The following is a 19,730-nucleotide window of genomic DNA, read 5'->3' on the forward strand; positions in this document are numbered from 1 at the left end:
GCGAGCTTGTGGGGCCTCAAAAACAGAGTATGGGACTAAGGAAATAAAAATAAGGGATGATGGTAAAACACACCTGGACTCTAGTAAGCATCGGCCAGGCCTGCGAGGTGGCCGAGAATCAGCCCCGTGGCACAGCATTGCTTTCTAACACCGTAAGAGCCACATTACTATTCTGGGGCTGTTCAGGGGAGGGAGAGACCCTCGGGCTGCAGCCTGGTTCGGACACCTGCCCGGGGAGAGCACCCCTCAACCAAAGGCTACTTGGTTTTTCATGCAGACACTTGAAAATGGGTAAGTGGGTGTGTCCTAAGGAGAAGCATCCCTCGTAGGCGTCTGTCTCTGGGGACCAGCTGGGGACCTATGCAGTTGTTCAGGACACTACATTGCTAGCTTGGCAAGGACACGTGACAAGACCTGCTCAAGTTCCAGCCTCGTGGCTGATGGTTGTGGCTACTGGTGTTCCTACTCTCTCCTTCCCCGCCATCCCTCGCGGCCCTAGGCTTATCCCACTGTTAGCCGCATCTGTTACTGAAACGCTGGCACTAAGCTCACAGACAGCAGCACAGCTGCAGGAAGGAATCCTCACAGCTTCCTGAACGACTCAACCCTTCGTCCATCCCCGCCGTTTGGAGTCTGCCACCCACCCTGGGGGCCTGGCAGAGAAGGGAGCAGGAGGCTGCAAAGAGAATGGGAATGGATAGTCTGGGATTCTGGAGATCTGGGTTCTCCGCCTCAGGAAGTGACTTGAGCTCTGTGTGCCTCAAAATGGGGACTGTACTGTTCAGTCGAGTTAGGCTGTAAGCTCTTTGGGGCAGGGACCCGTTCTCCCCTGGCATATGAAGAGTGCCCCACACAATGGGGTCCCAAACTCAGATTGGGCCACGAGGTACTTATAATGCACCCAATCATTCATTAACAGGAGCAAGACACAAGAAGTCATTCTTCTGCTCTACTCTGCACTGACTAGGCCTCAACTGGGGGATTGTGTCCAGGTCTGGGCACCACATTTCAAGAAAGATGTGGAGAAATTGGAGAAGGTCCAGAGAAGAGCAACATAAATGATGAAAGGTCTAAGAACATGAGCTAGGAGGGAAGACTGAAGGAACTGGGTTTGTTTAGTTTGGAAAAGAGAAGACTGAGAGGGGTTTTTAAGTATGCAAAAGGGTGTTACAATGAGGAGGGAGAAAAATTGTTCTCCTTGGCCTCTGATGTTAGGACAAGAAGCAATGGGCTTAAATTGCAGCAAGGGAGGTTTAGGTTGGACATTAGGAAAAATTTCTTACCTGTCCGAGTGGTGAAACACTGGAATAAATTGCCTAGGGAGGTTGTGGAATCTCCATCACTGGAGATATTTAGGAGCAGGTTGAACAGACAGCTGTCGGGGAAGAGCTAGATGGTGATTGGTCCTGCTATGAGGGCAGGGGACTGGACTCGATGACCTCTCGAGCTCCCTTCGCGTTCTAGTGTTCTATGGTTCTATGATTCACTCTGACGGACACTCTCAGCTACTGAGCTGCACAACCACCCACGGCCCATAAGCCTGAGGACTCCAATTGGCCGGCGTAGGCCTAACAAGGCTGCACATCCTCAGGAACAGATCCCATCTGACCCTCCAAAGCACACGGGTGCTTGGGAGAAACAGCTCCCATGTCAACCCCTCTCCGCGACATCGCCTGGGCCAGCCTGGCCGCTTACCTTCCACTGGCGATGTCTTCAGCCTCTTGCAGATGTTCTGCACGCCCCCGTACATGTCATTGATCCTGGTGACTGCCTCGGTGCTCCGAAGCTCCATGAGGGTCCGCAGGTCAACCAGGGAGCAGCCAAAATCCCCCTCATGGCTGCCCTCGGTGACCGAGTTCCCGGGATGGTGGTCGGCTGCGTTGTTCGTCATGTTGCCAGAGCAGCGGGTGTCGCAGCAGACGTGTACGGGAAAAAAAACAACCACCCGCCGGCTCCTATTGGACCACCTCCCGCCCCTGAAAGTCCCACGGGGGACACAGACGGTCCGTGGCAACTCCCAGTTGCAGCCTTAGCTCCACGGCCCCGTAGGGGACTGGATGGCAAGGCCTCCGCAGAGAGAAGAGAATCCTAGTGGAGGTGCCGGAGACGGGGAAGAGGAAGCAGGTGCTTCCTTCTACCGCTTCCCAGGTGAAGCCGGCGGCGTGACTAGTGGAGCCCAACTTCTCCAGATAAAGGTATAAACAGGATGTGCATGTTACCGTGGAAGCGACCTTAGCAACAACCAGCGTGTATCTCCTGGAGAAGGAGGAGGGTTCCCTGGATACCAGCGGCAACGGGAGCTGCAAGACAGAGATTTAAAACAAAAAGATCGTCATTAGTAAGAGGGCAGCGATGCACGTGCCTTGGAAGGGGACTGAGTGCTACGGTGCTAGGAATGCACCTAGGCAAGAGATATTGGGAGGCAGCAAGGTCTAGGAATGAGCACTGGAGCCCGGTACCCCTAGGTTTTAATCCCACCTCTTCCCCATCTCAGGGCAGGACCTTAAAGGGACATAGCCAGCTCAACAGCTATGCTGTGGAAGAACAAGCTGCTTTGTGGCAACAACACTTAGCACTACAGAACCTCTCTAGTCCAGCAACATCCATGGTCCGGCATGGTTTTAGTTAACCAGATGGCCACCAATCATGGGTCTGGCCAAATTTCCCACGGTCCCATAAAGCTGGTTTACAGCCACCAGCCCTGGCTCTCAGTGTTCTGTGCTGTTATTAGCTCTGATTTACCCCTCAATGTCTTTTAAGAGCCCAGCAAGCAGTGGAAGTGTTGGCGATGCTGCTAGACAATATTGACTTCCCGTGGTTTGGCAAAATCTCCGGTTCGGTACCAGTCAGGTCCTGAGAGTGCTGGACTATAGAGGTTCAACCTGTAGTTGATTCCATTTCACGCTGGACTGTTAGCTAGCAGAAATGGGTCTATTATTGTTATTTATATTAATGTAGGAGTACATCATGGCCCAGGACTGGATCCTGCATGGATATAAAAATGTATGCACATCTGCAAAAATGATTCATGGATATCCAAATCCACAGATACTTGTGGATTTGCAGGGCTCTCCCCAAGACCCTACTGAGTCAGTACAAATACAGAAGAGACCGTCTCCATGCTCCCAGCAGCTTGAAATGTAAATTCCATTGACCTCAGCCAAACAACGCTGCTAACCAGTACCTGAAGAACGGGTCCCTCGTCTCTCAATCTCAAAGCACTATAAAGGGCATCAGCAGCGCTAGTCTAAACTACTCAGCAAGGCAGAATGAGGGCCCCAGGATCAAGGACTTGCCAGTCGAGTTGGGACAGGAAGAGAATCCAGGTGACTCTCTATTCCCGCCACAGATGTCTGGCCCACAGCAGAGAGGAACGGAAATATTTCCATTCATTTGTTTTCAAAACAAAGACTTCCAGTGGAAAACAGCTGTCTCTTACCCACCCCCCTCTGCAGTGCAGGGGGACGCCCTGAGAACCTGGCTCTGAAACGGATTGTACATCAAATGTGCAAATGACGCCACTGATTTCTCCTCTGTGCGGAACTGAGACAAAACTAAAGAAATAAGCAGCACAGGGGCCAAATAAACCGGCGCTTAAAAAGGCCTGTTCTAAGTTATTCCGAGCGGATTGTCAGGGTTAAAAGAAAAAAAAAGCCCAACACATTTAACTCAAGACAGATTTTAGAACGGACATTCCTTTGGCTTCTTCGCCCAGTCGGCACAGTGATGACTAGCGCTGTTGCCATCGCCTTGGGCGGGGCAGCGAGAGCAGCATGATGGCTGGGATTCAGCAATGCAGCCCCACGTGCGGATGACAGCGGAGTGACAGGCAGCCCCAGCTGTATCCTGCCTGGAAGGGCGCCTTCCAAAGCAAGTCTCCCCGGGTTCCCGGAAGCAGGAAGGACGGGAGAGCCTGGAATATTAACCCCGGAGGGAGGATTCAGGAGTCCATTCCAGATGGGGCAGAGAAACTTATTTCACTTTCTTCTCCTCGTTCCGGCTGAGGGAGGCCTTTGGCCCGAGGGGGGGGGACAGCTAAAAGCTGCTCACCTGCGACAGCTGCCAGGAAATGCAGGGACAGATCAGACCCCACTCGGAGTCCAAATATTTTGGGCTCCCAGCCCCGGAGCCGAGAGTGAAAGCAACTAGCAAGCAGGGGGCCGGGGACAGAACGTGCTAGGAGGATGTTGTCACCCCCCACCCACCTACTGGAGAGGGCTTCTCCACCACCAATCTAAGAAGGCCGAGGCCTCCTTCAGTGCTTTGACTGCAATTTCATAGACCCAGAAAATGCATGCACATTGCGGGCTTATTACACCTAGGTGTGCTGCAGCTGCTGCAGTTGGGGATTTCTTCTGGCTTGCAGCTGTCCTGAAATGGGGAGGAGGGAAAAGGGGAGACCAGGAAGCTCCTGCCAGCTTCAATACCATGATGCCCCCCCCCGCATTTCACATCTAGAGTCTGCCTGTACAGTGAGTGGATGTGAAAAAAGCAAAAGGAAGAAGAGCTGGGGAGAACCGTGTGCTCTTCAGGGCAGGGAAAGCGTCTCTGCCTATGCATTTAGATGGGGCTTTGGGGCATGAATGCAAGAAAGCTACCGAACGCAGGAGTCACCGGAAGCAAAAGGATGCAGGGGGCAAACGGGGAAGGATGCACTAGGGCCGGCTGTGCAGCAACGAACGGTCCATAGTGGAAACGGTTAACCCTCTCTCCTCCCCTCCCGCCTTTGCAAAGGCTTCCAGCGCCTTCTGGTGCTCCCCACCATCCACAACAGCGCAGCCGAGGTCCCGCGGAAGCAACCTCCCTAGGCAAAGAGGCGCAGGAGCTGTGCTGCGTGTTCGGAAAAACCACCTGGGTTTGGTCATGATGCTCCCCGTCCCCCAGCATCATGCAGCGGCTTGCAGGGAAGGCCAGGGGCAGCCTTGAGATTAGCGGGAAGGAGGCAGGCTCCGAGAAGACTCCCAGGCATGTTTAACAGGCCATTATTAATCTTTAGGGTCCCGGTGGAAAGTCAGAGCCACCTCCGGGATAAAGCGTCTCTCCCTCCCATCCCTAAAACAAGAGACCCCTTTGCGGTACATCGCTGCTCTGGGACAAGAGGGTGGCTCTAGGCCGGGGCTTGCGCTGTGGAAGGAAGCACATGGGTCCAGCCATCAAGGCGCTTTGCCCTCTCCCAGGCAGGCAGCATCCCCTCCGGCGCCGCTGCTTCTCATCTATCATTTAAGGGCGTTAAAGCTCTCTGCGGGAGGAGGTAAGCGATGGCAGATCCAATTAAACAGACCCCTGCTGATTAACAGTGTGTTGGGGTAGGGGGGTTATTTTTTTTCCTATTTTTTCCCTTTCATAGCAAATAACTTCTGAGAAGAGCTAAGAGGTTAAGAGAAAGGCAGCTAATTAATCCTGGAATGGCGGAGTCCATAATTACCCCTGGAGGAGCCTGCAGGGCATCTATCATTATCTCCCCAGATTCCCTTCCTCCTCAGAGCTGGTGCACCAGGGATTCCTCTTGGCAGGTTAAGGGGGAGCAAACCGACTCCCTGCAGGAGGAATGAGTCTGCTCACTCAGACAGCTCTTGTCTCTGTGTCGCTGCCTAGGTAGGGCAGAGGATTGGGAGTCAGGAGACCTGGCTCTGCCACCGACGTACTGGGTGACCTCAGGCAAGTCCTGTTCCTTCATCATCTCTTTGGCAGCTCTGTCTGCTTAGCCTGCAAGCTCTCTCGGGCAGGGACACGGCGTCCCACGCCTGCCTCGCTGGGCCCTGCACACAGCTGGGACTCTTTGCTGGGAACAACAAACCCAAGGAATATGCACCCACCATGTATCAAGAGGGAGCTGTTTTCAGGCTCCTTTAACGACCGGGGCGCCCTCCTCCAGGAGCACTTTGACCCACGTGGGCTACAGCTTCGTGGTGACCCTCTTATATAGGTAATGGGGAGAACCCCGTCTCCCACACAGTCGGTTTGCCTCAACCACAGCAAAGCAGGGACCAGCCTTGTCATTCCCAGCAACCTCCACAACAAAGGCCCTGTCCAGCCAGTTCCCTTCAGGGCATTAAGTGTTGTCACTGGAAACAACGATTAAAACATACATACTCAAGGTGCTCAGGGGAGCCAGACAAATAGCCCCAGAACGCCCATCAGGGACAGCCCCACCCACCCATGGGTCTGGGCGACAGCCCTCCTGAATCTCACTCCATGGCCAGAGAGAGGAACAAGCTTCCAATGCAGGGGTGGGAAACCTGCGGCCCCCGGCTTGTCTAGATCCGGCCCTCCGAGGTTCAGGGCTCCCCACCCCCAGCATTGGGAAGCCCACACTAGTGCTCCAGCCCCCCTGCCGTCTCCCCACGGGACTGGAGCACACAAATCTACTAGCCTCCCCCTGCCCCCAGGCTCTGGTGTGCAAGGGGAATGTCGGGAGTGTCTTTCTCCTTCCCAGTCAGGGGCCATGTCAGTGAGGGCTGGTGTGGTTGGGTTTTTTTTGCTTCTCACTTGTGTGTCCCCTGACTGATTTTTCTGTGGGTCGGTGACCCCCCGACCCCAATAAGATTCCCTACCCCTGTTCTAATGACCCCAGCATTAATCAGCCAACTGTCCCCGGCTCTCTCCTAATTAGTTTCCAGAGCCTCTGGGCACCAAGGGGGAAGCTGGTTTTTTCTCCAGGGTCCTTTCCTCTGAAGGGAGAGCAGAGCAGAAGGTCGGGAGGGAGGGGGGGGGGGGGCAGGAGAAGGCTTCAGGTAGCCAAGTGCAAAGCACAGAAGCTAGAACCAAGCCACTGCCTCCCATCACCTAGCACAGGCCACGTCAATGGGGGAGGGACGGCAGGAGAGGGGTAGGGATTCCGTTCCAGCTGACCCCTCTGTAGCTCAAGGCATGTGGAGAACACTCCCAAGAAGTAGCCGGCTTCTTGCCTATCTGTCCCGCTATGCAGGGCCTACTGCTAGGAAAGCCACAAGATTCTAGGCCCCTAGGTGCAGTGCTGCAGACAAACCTGCCTGGACGAATATCCCCTTATTGGCATTTCACAGTAGGCAAAGTGGGATGCTCTAGGGAAAGGGGAGGACATCTGTAAATTCCCTCTGCTAGCCCGTGTTCCCTGTAAGCTGCACGCTTCCGCAGCCGCTGGGGAGAGATACAAATGCCACCTCGCTGATTGGCAGAGCGCCCACAGCTAGGTTCTGTGTTGCTGCTGCGCGTTCACACACACCTTGGTGCACATAGAAATTTATTCCACACAGGGAACGGGAACACGGCAGCGTGTGGATGGAAAAGATCAGGAGGAGCATTGCTGCAATTGCATTCTTGTGCCATCCCCCTGCACCACCCTGTCCAGCCCCACTTGGCCCCGCACTGTAGCATTCCTTGCTATTCCAGTCCTGGGACACAGCCTTGTGATAAGCCGCAGAGCAACTGGCCGCCGGGCAAGGGACTGTAAAGCAGCTCCCCTCGGTTCACCAATGCCATAAGCCCGCTTTCAATCCAGCTCTCCAGGGCGCAGAGGGTTAAGTGCAGCAGGCTGCGACGAGGGTTGGAGGAGGTGTTCTCCAGCCAGGCACCGTAGGTTTCGGTATTCCCTTGTCTCCTCTTGGCATAAGCCCCAGGAGGCCTGTGCTAAAGCACCGCTGCATTCCAATGGCCTTGGCACCCCTCGGGTGGAGCAGGGTCAGGGCGGCCTTTGAACCCATCTCTGCAAGGGCTCATGCCCAGCCCAGCCACATAGGCAAACATTTCAAGGCCTGGTGAGTTGGGGGAAGGTGGGCGCTGACTGGGCAGGCAGCCAGGGGACGTGTCACAGGCCTGCTAGCAAGGCTGGTTCCACGCAGCACTCAGAGGCACCCAAACCAGGAGATTTAACACCACAAGTGGGGGGGGGGGGGGAGAGGAGGAAGAGGGGAACAGGCTCTGCAGACAGGAGAGGCTGGCTTAGCACCACGCTCCTTCCTTTCAACCCCAAGGTCATGGCGCAGGGTCGAGGAGAGGGTGAGGCTGGGTCCCCTTAACATAATTGTCGCACACAGTGTTTCCTCTCATTTTTTCCCTGCACGCGTGGAATCAATTTTGTTCCACGCACTGAGGCAGGTGGGGACGTGCACCACCAGGAGAAACACCCTCTGCCAGAGGTGGGCACTCTGCTCCTCCGCGGGGAGGGACTGGACTCTCTCTTGGGCAGTCGCACAAGCATTCAACTTACAGGGAACACTCGTCGCATACCCCTTCCCCCAATATACCTACCCAGCCCCCTTTCCATCCCCACTAAAACCCCCTTCTCAGCAGATTCCTGCTCCTCCCCCCAACTCCAATCACGCCCCTCCCATCCCCCGGCCCAGCCCAGGCAAGGTAGTGTGTAGCCAAGTGAGACAGGAGGGGGAGGCAGGGAAGTGTGTACGGCGGCGGGAGGGAGCGTGGGGGTGTAGAGCAGAGGGAGAGGAGCTGGCAGGAGCGGGAGGAGGAGGCAGCCGCGGATGAATGATGGAGTTGATGCAGTGCTGCAGACAAACCTGCCCGGAATAATAAACGGCTGCATTACACCTCCGGCATGGCAGAGGGAGAAGACGCTGCCTGGCACCAGGGAGACAGGATGCCCCCTCCCCGGGGCATGGGCAGAAAGGCAAGAGGCAAGGGGTCAGTACCATCCCTCCTCCCCGGCAGGGCGCAAGGGCGAACATGGAACAGGCCCACACCTCCTGTAGGCACGCTGGGCAAGGCCCAGGTGAGGAGGAAAGGCTACACCACAAAGCAGGGGAGGCAGCCGGGGAAAACATCCTCTCTGGAAGAGCCAGGCCCAGCTTTAGCTTCTGGTATACAGCTGCCAAGGGGGGATGTGTTTGCACCTCCCCTCCAGGCAGGGCTCTCTGGAGCCTGCATTCACATTCCGGTGGTGTATCGGCCTCAGGCTAGGGTCTAGCTCCTTCCGTCCGCCAGCCCCTTGGGAGGGAAGGGCATAGCCCCCAGCGTTGGGACCGCCCAGCGCAGTGGCCAACAACAGCGAGTCTTGGGCCTGACTTGGGCAGCAGCTGCTCGGGCTGGAGAGGTCCAAAGTGGGGCAGCTAGAAGAAGAAGAAAAGCATCCATGGCCTCCATTTGAAAAGGAGGGATCTGTGCTCCGGGTCTGCAGATCCTAGCCCACCTCTGTCCCTACCAAGCTCCCTGGGGCCTTTGGAGAGGATCACATGCAGCATCCTCTCTAGAGAGGACACCTGGCCAGGTCAGCATTGCCCTGTATCCTCCAGTGGTTCCCGAACTTTTCAGCATCAAGCCCCCTTTTTGATGTTTGAGACACTCTCACGCCCCGCTCCCAAAAAAATAGCAGCAAAATTTGAGGGGAGGAAGAAAAAAAAAAAAAAAAGCCCTTTTAAGAGCACAGTAGGCACTGCCCTTTTATGGTGGCCATTTTGAAGTCTGCCCCAGCCAGCCCAAACTGCACATGTTCCCACGGACAGATGGACCGGGCTCTTTCTTGTGGGGGGATTGATGGGGAGGGGGCTGGGTTGTCTCTTGCCCCCCCTGGAATTTTTTCATGCCCCTCCAGGGGGGCGCGCCCCCCCCCCCAGTTTGGGAACCCATGTTCCAGAGCCTCTCTGGGCAGGGGCGGGCGGGACTCCCTTTCTCTAGGCCAGTGGTCCCCAACGCGGTGCCCGCGGGCGCCATGGCGAGCCCACCGACAACCTGGGCCGGCTCCGCCCCCGGCATGCGGCGCACGGGAGGTGCCGGCCCCAGGCGCGCGACACGCACTGGCGCCGGGTGCGCGGCACTCGGGCGGCCCCAGCCTCAGGGCACATGCAGGCAATCGGGCGCGCGGCGCTCAAGCAGCGCCGGTGCCGGCCCCAGGCGCGCGGCTCGGGTGGTGGCGCCTGCCCCGGGCCCACGGCACAAAGCGCTCGGATGGCCCCAGCCCTGGCCCTGGGTCACATGCTGGCGCCGGCGCCAGGTGCAAGGGCATTCCCGTCCCTTGCATGCCCCCAGGCGCCCAGCGCGTGAATGGCCCCGCCCCCCCGGGCACCCGGGAGCCTCTAAAGGTTGGGGACCACTGCTCTAGGCCAGCATGGCAATGTCCCCAAATGGAGTCCATCACCCCCAGACTCTGGCTGAGGGAAAGACTAGGCTCTCTCCTGAAGCCAGCAGGTTCTCTTTGTTCTTGCTCTCAAGGTAGCAAGGTGGTCATAAGAACGGCCAGGCTAGGTCAGACCAAAGGTCCATCTACCCTGGAATCCTGTCTGCCGACAGTGGCCAATACCAGGTGCCCCAGAGGGAGTGAACAGACCAGGGAATCATCATGTGATCCCTCCCCTGTTGCCCATTCCTAGCTTCTGACAGAGGCTAGGGACACCATTCCTACCCATCCAGGCGAATAGCCATTGATGGACCTAACTTCCATGAATTTATCTAGCTCTTTTTTGAACCCTGTTAAAGTCCTGGACTTCACAACATCCTCTAGCAAGGAGTTCCACAGGTGACCTGTGTGCTACATAAAAAAAACAAACCTTCCTTTTGTTTGTTTTAAACCTGCTATCTATTCATTTCATTTGGTGACCCCCTCTCCTCAGTTCTTATGTTATGGGAACAAGCATCAAGCACAAGCTGTTCCACTCTGACCACTCTAGCTGCTGCCTTTTCACGTCCAGGGAGAAAGTGGCACAAACTTGCATCAGTGTGGAGACTCCAAGGTCAGCTGAAAGGCAGGGGTTAGCCCACAGGGCTCAGCACAAACCCATCCCGCCAGCAGAAGCTGCACATCGGGGAGAGGTCCCCGTTATCTTGGCTTTGCTTTTATTCCCTCCTCTCCCAAGTTAATGAGCCTTAATTCCAGTTCTCCGCACTAGGAAGGGGCCCTGTCTGGAGAGGCACATGCCCAACAACCGGTAGGAGCTGCTCATAGGGCACTCAAGGCTGAAGCATCTAAGCCTCTAGGCAGATTACAGAGATAGGGAAGAGCTTTCCGGAGACCACAGCGATTAAAGCAAAGCCAGCCAGGCAGAGATCAATGGTCAAGCACCGACGATTATTCACTTCAGTGTTGGAGAGGAGTATTTAACAGTTGGCAAATGGGCTCATCACCCAGCCAGCTCCATCACTCACTCAAGATGCAACTCCAAATTCCATCCTTCTCTCCCGTATCACCCCCGCCCCATGCCCGGACCCCGCCCCACTCTGAGTTACAAGGTTAAATAGCATCTGGGCAGTGAGAGGCCAGAGTATTTCCCACCAGTCTGCAGACAGACCTAACCCTTGTAATTTGGGATTCGAGGCAGGGAGAAAGGGCCCAACCCGGAGCTCAAATGAAGCATCTTCCTCATCACGCAGCTGTAAGATCAGGATCGGGCCCACTGGTCGAGGCTTAGAGGACAGAAGGGCTGGGGAAGGAAGGAAGAAAGAAGCATGTCCACTTAAAGCGAGCCAGCCTGCTGCCTTCAGAGAGCCCACTAGCCACCAGGGATGTTAAAATGTGGTTAACTAAGTAATCGTGTAACTGCTGGAAATTTACACGTGAGCCGGTACGTGCGGTGAACTGCCTTTTTAAGCTGGTTCCCTGTGCACACCGGCTCCTGCCTGCTCCCCTTCTCCATGCTGCTGCCTCAGAGACAGAGGCAGCAGCGTATTGCGGGAGGGCAGGGGGCTCCCCGGGAGCCAGTACGCGCAGGAGCACGCAGCCGTCGCGTACTAGGAGCCTGCGTGTAACTGTGCATGGTAACCGATGAGCTGTAACTGCGTACACGGTTACACTCCCGCATCCCTAATCTCCACCTTCCCCAAGTTTCTTCTGGGAGTAACAGGTTAGCTTCCGAGTCGTGCTCTGAAACCATTTGCTCCTCTTACGCCCATAGCGAGTTCAAGGAACCGAGTTCAGACCCCGGCCCTTCCATTCAGCAAGGCAGCTGGGGGCACATCAAAGCATGCCTCCCGCATGAGCACACCCCCGCCCCGATGTTAAGGCCCTGCAGAGGAATTCAACTCCAGCACCGGAAGCAACTCCTGGTGTTTGGACGCCGCCCCCCCACCCACCCCTCCTTTTGCTGGAGGAGTTGTCCCCCCCGAGCCTGCTACGGCAGCAGCTGCTTGTTTTTTCCAGCCGTGGTGACAGGGTGTTATAAACACTGGCTTTGCTGAGGGTTGCTATGGCAAACTCAGTGTAAAGCTCTGTCACAGGATGCTATTTATGCCGCCAAACGGAAAAAAAAGTGTCCCAGTTTGGGGTTTTTTAAAGATTTTTTTAAAGAATTCTCTAAAAGCCCAGCTCTTAACATCGCAACGGGGCCACAGCTGGGGGAGGGAGGGACTCGGGGAAGGACAAAAGGGCAGAGGAGGAGCAAGGAGACAGATCTGAAGCAGAGAAAAGGCTCCCCGGCAGGTACAAGACAAAAAAGGCCCCGTGTTAGAGAACTGGCGCCCGAAAACACCCTGGGAAAATGACCCCTGGATACATATGTGCGAGGGGCAGGGCCGCTTTATGTGATGCCATCTCTGATCACGCCTCCGTTAATTAGCCCTCACCGCCCGGCTGGCTCTGAACCCACGGCCAGGGAGCAGGGCTGACTCACCTCTGCAGAAGCGCTTTGGGAAGGGGAGAGGAATAAAGATGCCCAAAGAGAGTGGAAGTGACTTGGCGAGGCTGGGGAGGGAAAGCAGGGAGCGGAGATGCGTTAAGTGCTACCTTTGTGGGGCAGGGGGGAGGTTATTTGTAGATCTGAGCCCCCCATGTGGGCGCGGCCGCTCCGTTTTCAGGTGCTGCCAGGCAGAGATGTAAGAGCACAGGGCTGGATTCGCAGCTCCTCTGTCATTGCACTGGGGGCAGGGTTCAAGTGGGGTTTCCTGCATGTTGGGGCCCTGGGGTAAATCAGAGCAGCCTCGGGGCTGCTCTAGCACATGCCATTTCTCATGGACCTCTATGGGCCTGCAGATGCCCCAATCCATCTCCTCCCTCCAGCAGCATGGAACAGAGCCATCGCAAGCGCTTACCAGCCAGAGAGGCTGCATGGGGAGGGGGGTGCGTTTCCACCTATTTTTACACAGCTTAAAGGAGCCCTGGCGTAACCGGCAATCAAGCTGATATGCTGCCGAGACTTGCCTGCAGAAATCCAAACGCAGTCCAGCTGTCTCTGGGAACCACTGAGCGCAGCAAGACAAAACTGCATCCCCTCCACTCGCCCAGCGCGCGCTGCCTATAGCAGTAGGCGACCTTGCTGGCTGCCCCTGCATTGAGAGTGGATCGCACGATTAAAGGGACTGGTCCCCCAATTCCTCCCCGCCCCCCCCCCAATGCCAAACTGCAGAACCCTCTGTGCACCCCCACACCCAGCTCTTCAGACAGTTAAGAGGCCAGCGGAGCACTGACAGATGAAATTAGTTTATAAAGCAGTATAGTGGAGATTAGAGCTTTGGAAAGAAATTTATCTTGGCAGGATAATGGAGTTTAAAAAAAGAAAAGCTGGCCAAGGGGGATCAGCCACACAAAGGAGTGGCCAAGCTGCCTTCACCACACCCTGGCCCCTGACTCTGATGGAGAAGCCCCACACGTCTCCTTCAGGGAAAAGGAACAACGAAGCCTGTTTTGGATTATTGCAAAGAGAATGAAATCTGATTTTAACCACGGGCGTGGGAACAGGGAAAACGCCAATATCCAGGTACCTCTCACAAGCTAATTGACGTATTCTCCCCTCCTGCCATGAGGCAGGGCAGGGCTATTCTCCCCATTATATTCATGGGGAAATTGAGGCACAGAGCAACTTACCAACACGCCTAAGGTCACCCAGGGAGAGCTTGGGAACTGACTATGGGCCAGCGCCTTAAGCCCCAAGCCTGCCTTCCTTTGCCACTCCCCAGCCAATGCTCCCTCTAATCTTTTCCATCCACGTGTGAAGAATATTTTTTTCCCTCTGTGCACCAAGGCATGTGTGAATGTGCACCACCAGAACAAACAAAGCCCTCACCATGGGCACTCTACCAATCATCTGGGCGGTGTTGGAATCGCTCCTGAGGGGCTGCCCAAGCGCACGGCGAACAGGGAACACTGCCCCCAGCCAGTCCGGTCCTGCGGCAAGGGGTAGACAGGTGCGAGCTGTCCCATTGCCTGCCACCACCACACAGCAGGCCTACCCCCCAGAGGTCAAGCAGGGTGTGAGAGCAGATGGCGAAGAGCAAGAAACTTGGCCAAGGCTTAGGGAAAGAGGCAGCAAGGGAGTCTACCAGGCCAGATCCTCCCCCTGCTTCAGCACCCCTATTGCATCTGGACCGTTAAGTCTTGCTTGCCCACCCTTCCTTCCCCTTCACCTGTGAGGGGGACACTGGTGGCGCACCCTACACGCTCCCAGCAACACCCACACCAACTGGCTCCAGCCCCGCCTGGGTCCAGCAGGGTCAATCCCTCCAGGGTGGGCCAGGGCCCTGGAGGAGATGGCTCAGCAAGTTATTTATAACCTATCCAGAGTCACTAATGAGAGGAGCAGAGGTGGTGACTCATGGCTACAGACCGCAGATTGAGCGGAAGGAGGAGGGCGTGGCTCGCCGGAGCCCGGGGTTGCTAAGACGTGGGGTGGATTGGCTCGGGCATGTGGCAGGTGTGGGAAAGGGAGCAGCCTACCAACCCTAGTGCAGGCTCCTTCCTTCCCGCTTGCTCACCACCAACCCAGAGGGGGATACCTGGCTTGGGACCAAGACAGCTATTCAGTCAGCCCGTGCAGAATGCCCCCAAAGTCAGCCACTGCCAACACCTGCTGCCGCCACCCCAGACAGCAGAGATCCTGGCACCGGGATGGAGACCAGCGACCCCCGGCTGAGAGAGGAGGAAAGGAGCAGGAAGTTGAGAGACAAGAGGGGGGTAGACCACCCACCAGCTCAGCCCCTCAGAGCCTACCGCTGCTCCAGCCCCAGGGAGGCACCCGCTGTCTGCCCGACAGCCCCGGTGCTTTGTTTCCTCCCCACTGCAGAACAACTTGTTTGCGGCAGCATCTCAGACAGACTGGAGCCCGGCACCCCACCCCTCGGCTACCACCAGGAATGCAAATCTGCCCCGTGCCCAATTGCAAGGCAGCAGTGCGTTGGTGGGGAACCCCCTAGGGGAAACTCCTCCACAAGGGGACTGGCTTGGCGGGTTTGCCCTGGAAACCACCCTCAGCTCTGTGTCCCCTGTGGGGAAAGGAGAGAGCAGCAGCTATTGATGTTCCTTCTAATCTTTTCCAGCCATGTGCAGAATACATTTTTCTGTGTACACCCAGGCATGTGCACATGTGCACCACCCAGAGAACCAAACCTCGCTGTGGGCACTCTGCTAATCAGCTGGGCGGCATTTGAAACTCTCCTTCATGGCCGCACGAGCGCACAGCTTCCACTGGTGGCTATGTACACGTCACTGGGTCTCAGGGGAGCAGCTCCTATCCCAGGGAGCACAGGAAACGGGAGGGTTAAAATAAGGGGGAGCCAGGAGAGAACAGCCCCTCTTTCCTCTGCTGAGCACCCACACAGGCCCCCTCACCTCACGGCTGGGGGAAAGCCTCCCTAATCCGGTTCCTTTCTGCATTGATCACTGTGGGACCAGCATCTTGGCCCCTAGCCTTGGGGATTGGCCAGCCAGTTTGCTATCCTACAGCCATGTGGCTGTTTAAATGGCAACTGGGACTCAAACTAGCTCCCTGCCACTTATGTAGGACCTGGTAAACAGGATCTCCACAGGCTCCAAAGGCAAGTCAGCATCAGCCCTGTTTTGCCCAAAGGGAAACTGAGGCAGGGCAGGGCAGCAATGTGCCCCCGCGCTCCGGGCAGGAACACCATCACCAGGCCCCGGCTCTAACCACTAGTCCCCCATCCCTCCTGGGCTCACTCTCCAGCAGCGTTAGCTGCCTCTGGCTGGGCTGGTTCTCACCACTTCCGCCTTTTCCCGAATGGAAAAAAAGCGTCTGCTCCTTCCGTCCCCATCGCACACGGCATCCCACCCCCAGCAGCGGAGCCCCGGGAAATCGGAACAAAAGGAACGAGAAATGGATTGAATTAACATTCCCCGGCTCCCCCATGGCGCCGGCTCCGACACTCCCCCCGGCCAGCCAGCGGCCGCGCCGATGAGCCACAGGACGGCAGGGGAGCACGTCGCAGAGAGAACGCACCCATTGGGAGAAGCGCGGAAAGGGCACACGCCATCTACCATCTAGAAGGCACAAGGCTGGAATAAGCAACCCCACCGCTGGGCCCAAGCCCTGCCACTTCCAGCCCGCCCTCCCCCAATCCATGGCTCGCCTACCTGCTGGGGGTGGGCGTGTGACTCAGGTGATCACATGGGTCACAGTGATACTGCTCCCCCCCCCCACGTACTAGTGTCAGTGCATAGGTCTCCCGATCAGGGAGGAGTGGTCCTTGTGAACAACAGCCGTGCGTTAGCATGCACCAGCATCTATGCATCCATTGTGGATTGTCTCCCTGTAAGCTCAACGTTTGGGCGGCCACTCAGGAGACAGTCCAATGCCCGCCAGCTGATTAGCAGAACTCCCATATCCAGCAGCATGCATTTCCACTGGTGGTGCACATCTGCACATGCTTCGGTGCATGATACAACTGGCACTCTGCCAGAGAAGCCCCGGGGGCGGCAGGGCATTAGGCCCAGCTGGGTTGGGAGGCGTGCAGGAGCGCTTTGGAATAGGCGGAACAGCTTGCCCGACTAGCACTGCAGAACTGTGCATCGGGGAGACGCAAGGGAGCTCAGTCCAGCAGGGACTTCCGTGGACCTGCACGACGGGGCACTGGCAGAGCTGCGTCCGGACCCCAGGACGACAGGGGTGGTACGGATCGGGAAGACGCGTGGAAACTCGCTCAACCTCCCTGGCCCTCGCCGCATTGTTGGGCAGCCGCCGACGGGTGCTGCGCCCTCCCTGACTCCACACAGCAAATTCACCTCAGCTCCCACTTGGGCAGAAGGAAAAACACCTCCCGAGAACAAAGCGGCAGCTTGACTGGGAACCCAGCCCAGGGCCGCGGACACCGGAACAAAGCGGCGAGACAATGGGCAGCCAAACAAGCGCCTGCCCAGACACACCGGGCCTGCTCAGGACGCCAGAGGAGCGAACGGCTCGAAGTCGAGGCTGCTACGGTGGCTCCTGAGCGGAGGAGCAGAAGTCAAGGCATCAGGAAGGTGAAATCACACCCCTTGAAACCAGACGCACCAGGGCAACATAGGGTGGAGGACGTCTGCCGAGAGGCCCCCTCTGCCCAGCAGTACAAGAAATGCCAGCAGCCTGCGCGTTCCTATTTCCCATAGCAGGAGACTTAGGAGCCTACTCCAGGAGCTGCCAGTCAAGCTGAAAAATCCCACAGGCTAGATTTTAAAAAGCCTGGGAACTGACGTTTTCTGCCATGAGCTTTATTTACAGCATCCTGGTGACTCACAGCTGAGGACAGCCACAAGGGGTAGGGTTTGGCAGTGCCCACACTAGGGCAAAAAGGTGCAAACACAGCCAAGAGGTGGCAAAATCCTCGCCAAGACACGGTAGCCGTGTCTACCCATGTGCCCCGTGAGAGGGGAATTTCAGGCTTCCCGTAACGGTTGCCTTGGCCGGCTCGCACCTGTGACCACTGCAGCGGCCTGGATCCCCCTAGGCTCTGACCACGGGCTCCGGAACAAAGAACTCGAGCACCCTCGTTAGGACAGACAAGGCAGCTATAAAGCAGAACCCCTGGGAAGAGTCATCACTCATGGTTCAGGAATGCGGGACGCAGCCAGACAGCCCGCACCCCCAGCCTTCGGGGCTTTCCCTCTTGGAAGCCACCCTGCGCCTGAGGCAGAAAAATCTCCAAGGAGGGGAAATCTCCAGACGAGCTGTCAGAAGAAACTGTTTCCATCTAAGGCCTTGGTATTTCTCTGCCGGGGCCTGCAGTAAATCACCCAAGTTCCCCTCAACTCTTTTGCGCTTTACAAGGTAGTGCCGGAGCTGGCCTGGGGAGAGCCCTAGGCTGGGGGCGGGGCTGGCTTTGGAAAGCCAACACCTGGGACGGTCCGGATCTCAGGCTCCGTTTCCCTCCCAAAGACTTTGCTCGGTTTGGCTCAGGTCAGCAGCGTGGCCTAGTGCGGTGTTGCTCAGTGACTGGCCCATGGACCAGCACCAGTCCCTGCGATCTCCTCGACACCGTTTGGGAAGGCAGGAAACTGGCCCCTGGTATAAAAAAAGCTGAGAGACAGGGCTAGGGGGTAGCCAACCGACGGAGACTCAGGATTCTATCCCCACTGGTCTGCAGTGCAACTGCTGTGCACAACGTTTTCCCCGCCCCGTGCCTCAGTTTCCCTCCCTCACCCATTCTATTTGCACTGCAAGCTCTATGGCGATGGTAGCAAGGCGCCCACCTTGCTCAGGGCCCCAGGGTGCTACTGTCCCACAAGTGACTAAGAGCAACATTAGCCTCCTGCGTGCGGTGGCGGGGAAAGCCCCAAGAGAGGAGCACAGAGGGGACGGACTCTTGCACACGAAGCCCAAGTGATTGGCTTTTGCCACGGAGTAAGATCACCGCCGCCTCCGCAGGCCAGCCTCTGTCAGATCGATATCTGCTTGTTCCCTCGGTTCCCAAAGTGCCATCATGTCACAGCCAGGCGGCGGAGGGAAAAGAAAAACAGCCCAGACACAATTACATGTGCTCAGGTGCAATCTGGAATCACCAGCCAAGCAGCAGACAGTCCACGTAACCCTCCCTCCCCCTGCCCCAGGAGCAATCTCCTCTTACTATTGCATAGGATACTGGGAACTGTCAACGCCCCTGGCGATTGCTCTCTGATACGGCCATGGATGGTAACAGCCTAGGTCAATCTAACGTTTAACTGGTTAACCGATTAAAGGGGGATCTGGCCAGGGGCCCGCTCCAGCCCGGCTGAAGCAACCCCTAACCCGTGGGGCTCCCACTGCCAGCCATGCACTGGGGCTGCTGCCGGTTCCTGGCTTCCCAGCCCTGCTGGAGAAGCCCCAGTCCGCGGCAGACCCCCCGCAGGGCTGGAGCAGCCCTCTGCCCACAGCAGGCAGGGACCTGCTCCCGCCCCCACCAGTTAACCTTGCACATCCCTAATTAACTCTATGGAAGTGAGCCCAGTTCTGATTCCATTCTCCCAGCAAGCTCCAGGGTAGTCAGACCTAGGTGCCGGTCCACCCTTCACAGTCACAATCCCACCGGGGCCTGCCTTTTAACAGGCTCTATGCTGCACCCTGGGCAAAGGGACACGTCTAGGGCAGGCCCAGGAGAGGGGGGGTGTCAAGGCCGAGTGGAGAAACGGCCTGAGTGCAATGCATTCTGGGTCCACAGAACGGTGGAGCCCATTATGAACAAGCCACTGCGCTGACGCTGAAGGACCTAGGTCGGAGGTGGGCAATAAGCAGCCCTCAGGCTGGATGTGACTTGTCAGGATGCGGCAGATGCTTTATTTTCCAGCAGGTCTGCAGCTAAGGCCGCTCGCAGCTCCCACTGGCTGTGGTTCATCATTCCCATCCAATGAGAGCTGCGGGAAGCGGCACACACCGGGACTCCGCTTCCCACAGCTCTCATTGGCCAGGAAGGGCGATCCGCCACCAATGGGAGCTGCGGGAAGCGGCACACACCGGGACTCCGCTTCCCACAGCTCTCATTGGCCAGGAAGGGTGATCCGCCACCAATGGGAGCTGCGAGCAGCTGTACCTGCAGCCGTGCAGGTAAATAAAGCACCTAGCAGCCTGCCAGAGGCTGGTGCTGGCGAACCACGTCCAGTCCACGGGTCGCTTATGGCCTACACCTGACTGAGG

The 19,730-nt window shown here is 57.0% G+C and overlaps 1 protein-coding gene across 5 annotated transcripts in view; it reads right to left on the bottom strand.

The window, feature by feature from the left end:
• The window catches only part of ATP2B4 (ATPase plasma membrane Ca2+ transporting 4), a 119,910-nt gene that overhangs the window by 68,796 nt on the left and 31,384 nt on the right, over window positions 1-19,730 (bottom strand). For all 5 annotated transcript variants that reach the window (XM_075910017.1, XM_075910014.1, XM_075910013.1 and 2 more), the window contains exon 2: window positions 1,696-2,300. In XM_075910017.1, the coding sequence (XP_075766132.1) occupies window positions 1,696-1,891 (196 nt within the window). In that variant the 5' untranslated portion in view covers window positions 1,892-2,300. The remainder of the gene's footprint in view (window positions 1-1,695; window positions 2,301-19,730) is intronic.

This window comes from Pelodiscus sinensis, chromosome 27 (genome assembly GCF_049634645.1).
Source record: "Pelodiscus sinensis isolate JC-2024 chromosome 27, ASM4963464v1, whole genome shotgun sequence".
Classification (NCBI taxonomy): domain Eukaryota; kingdom Metazoa; phylum Chordata; order Testudines; family Trionychidae; genus Pelodiscus; species Pelodiscus sinensis.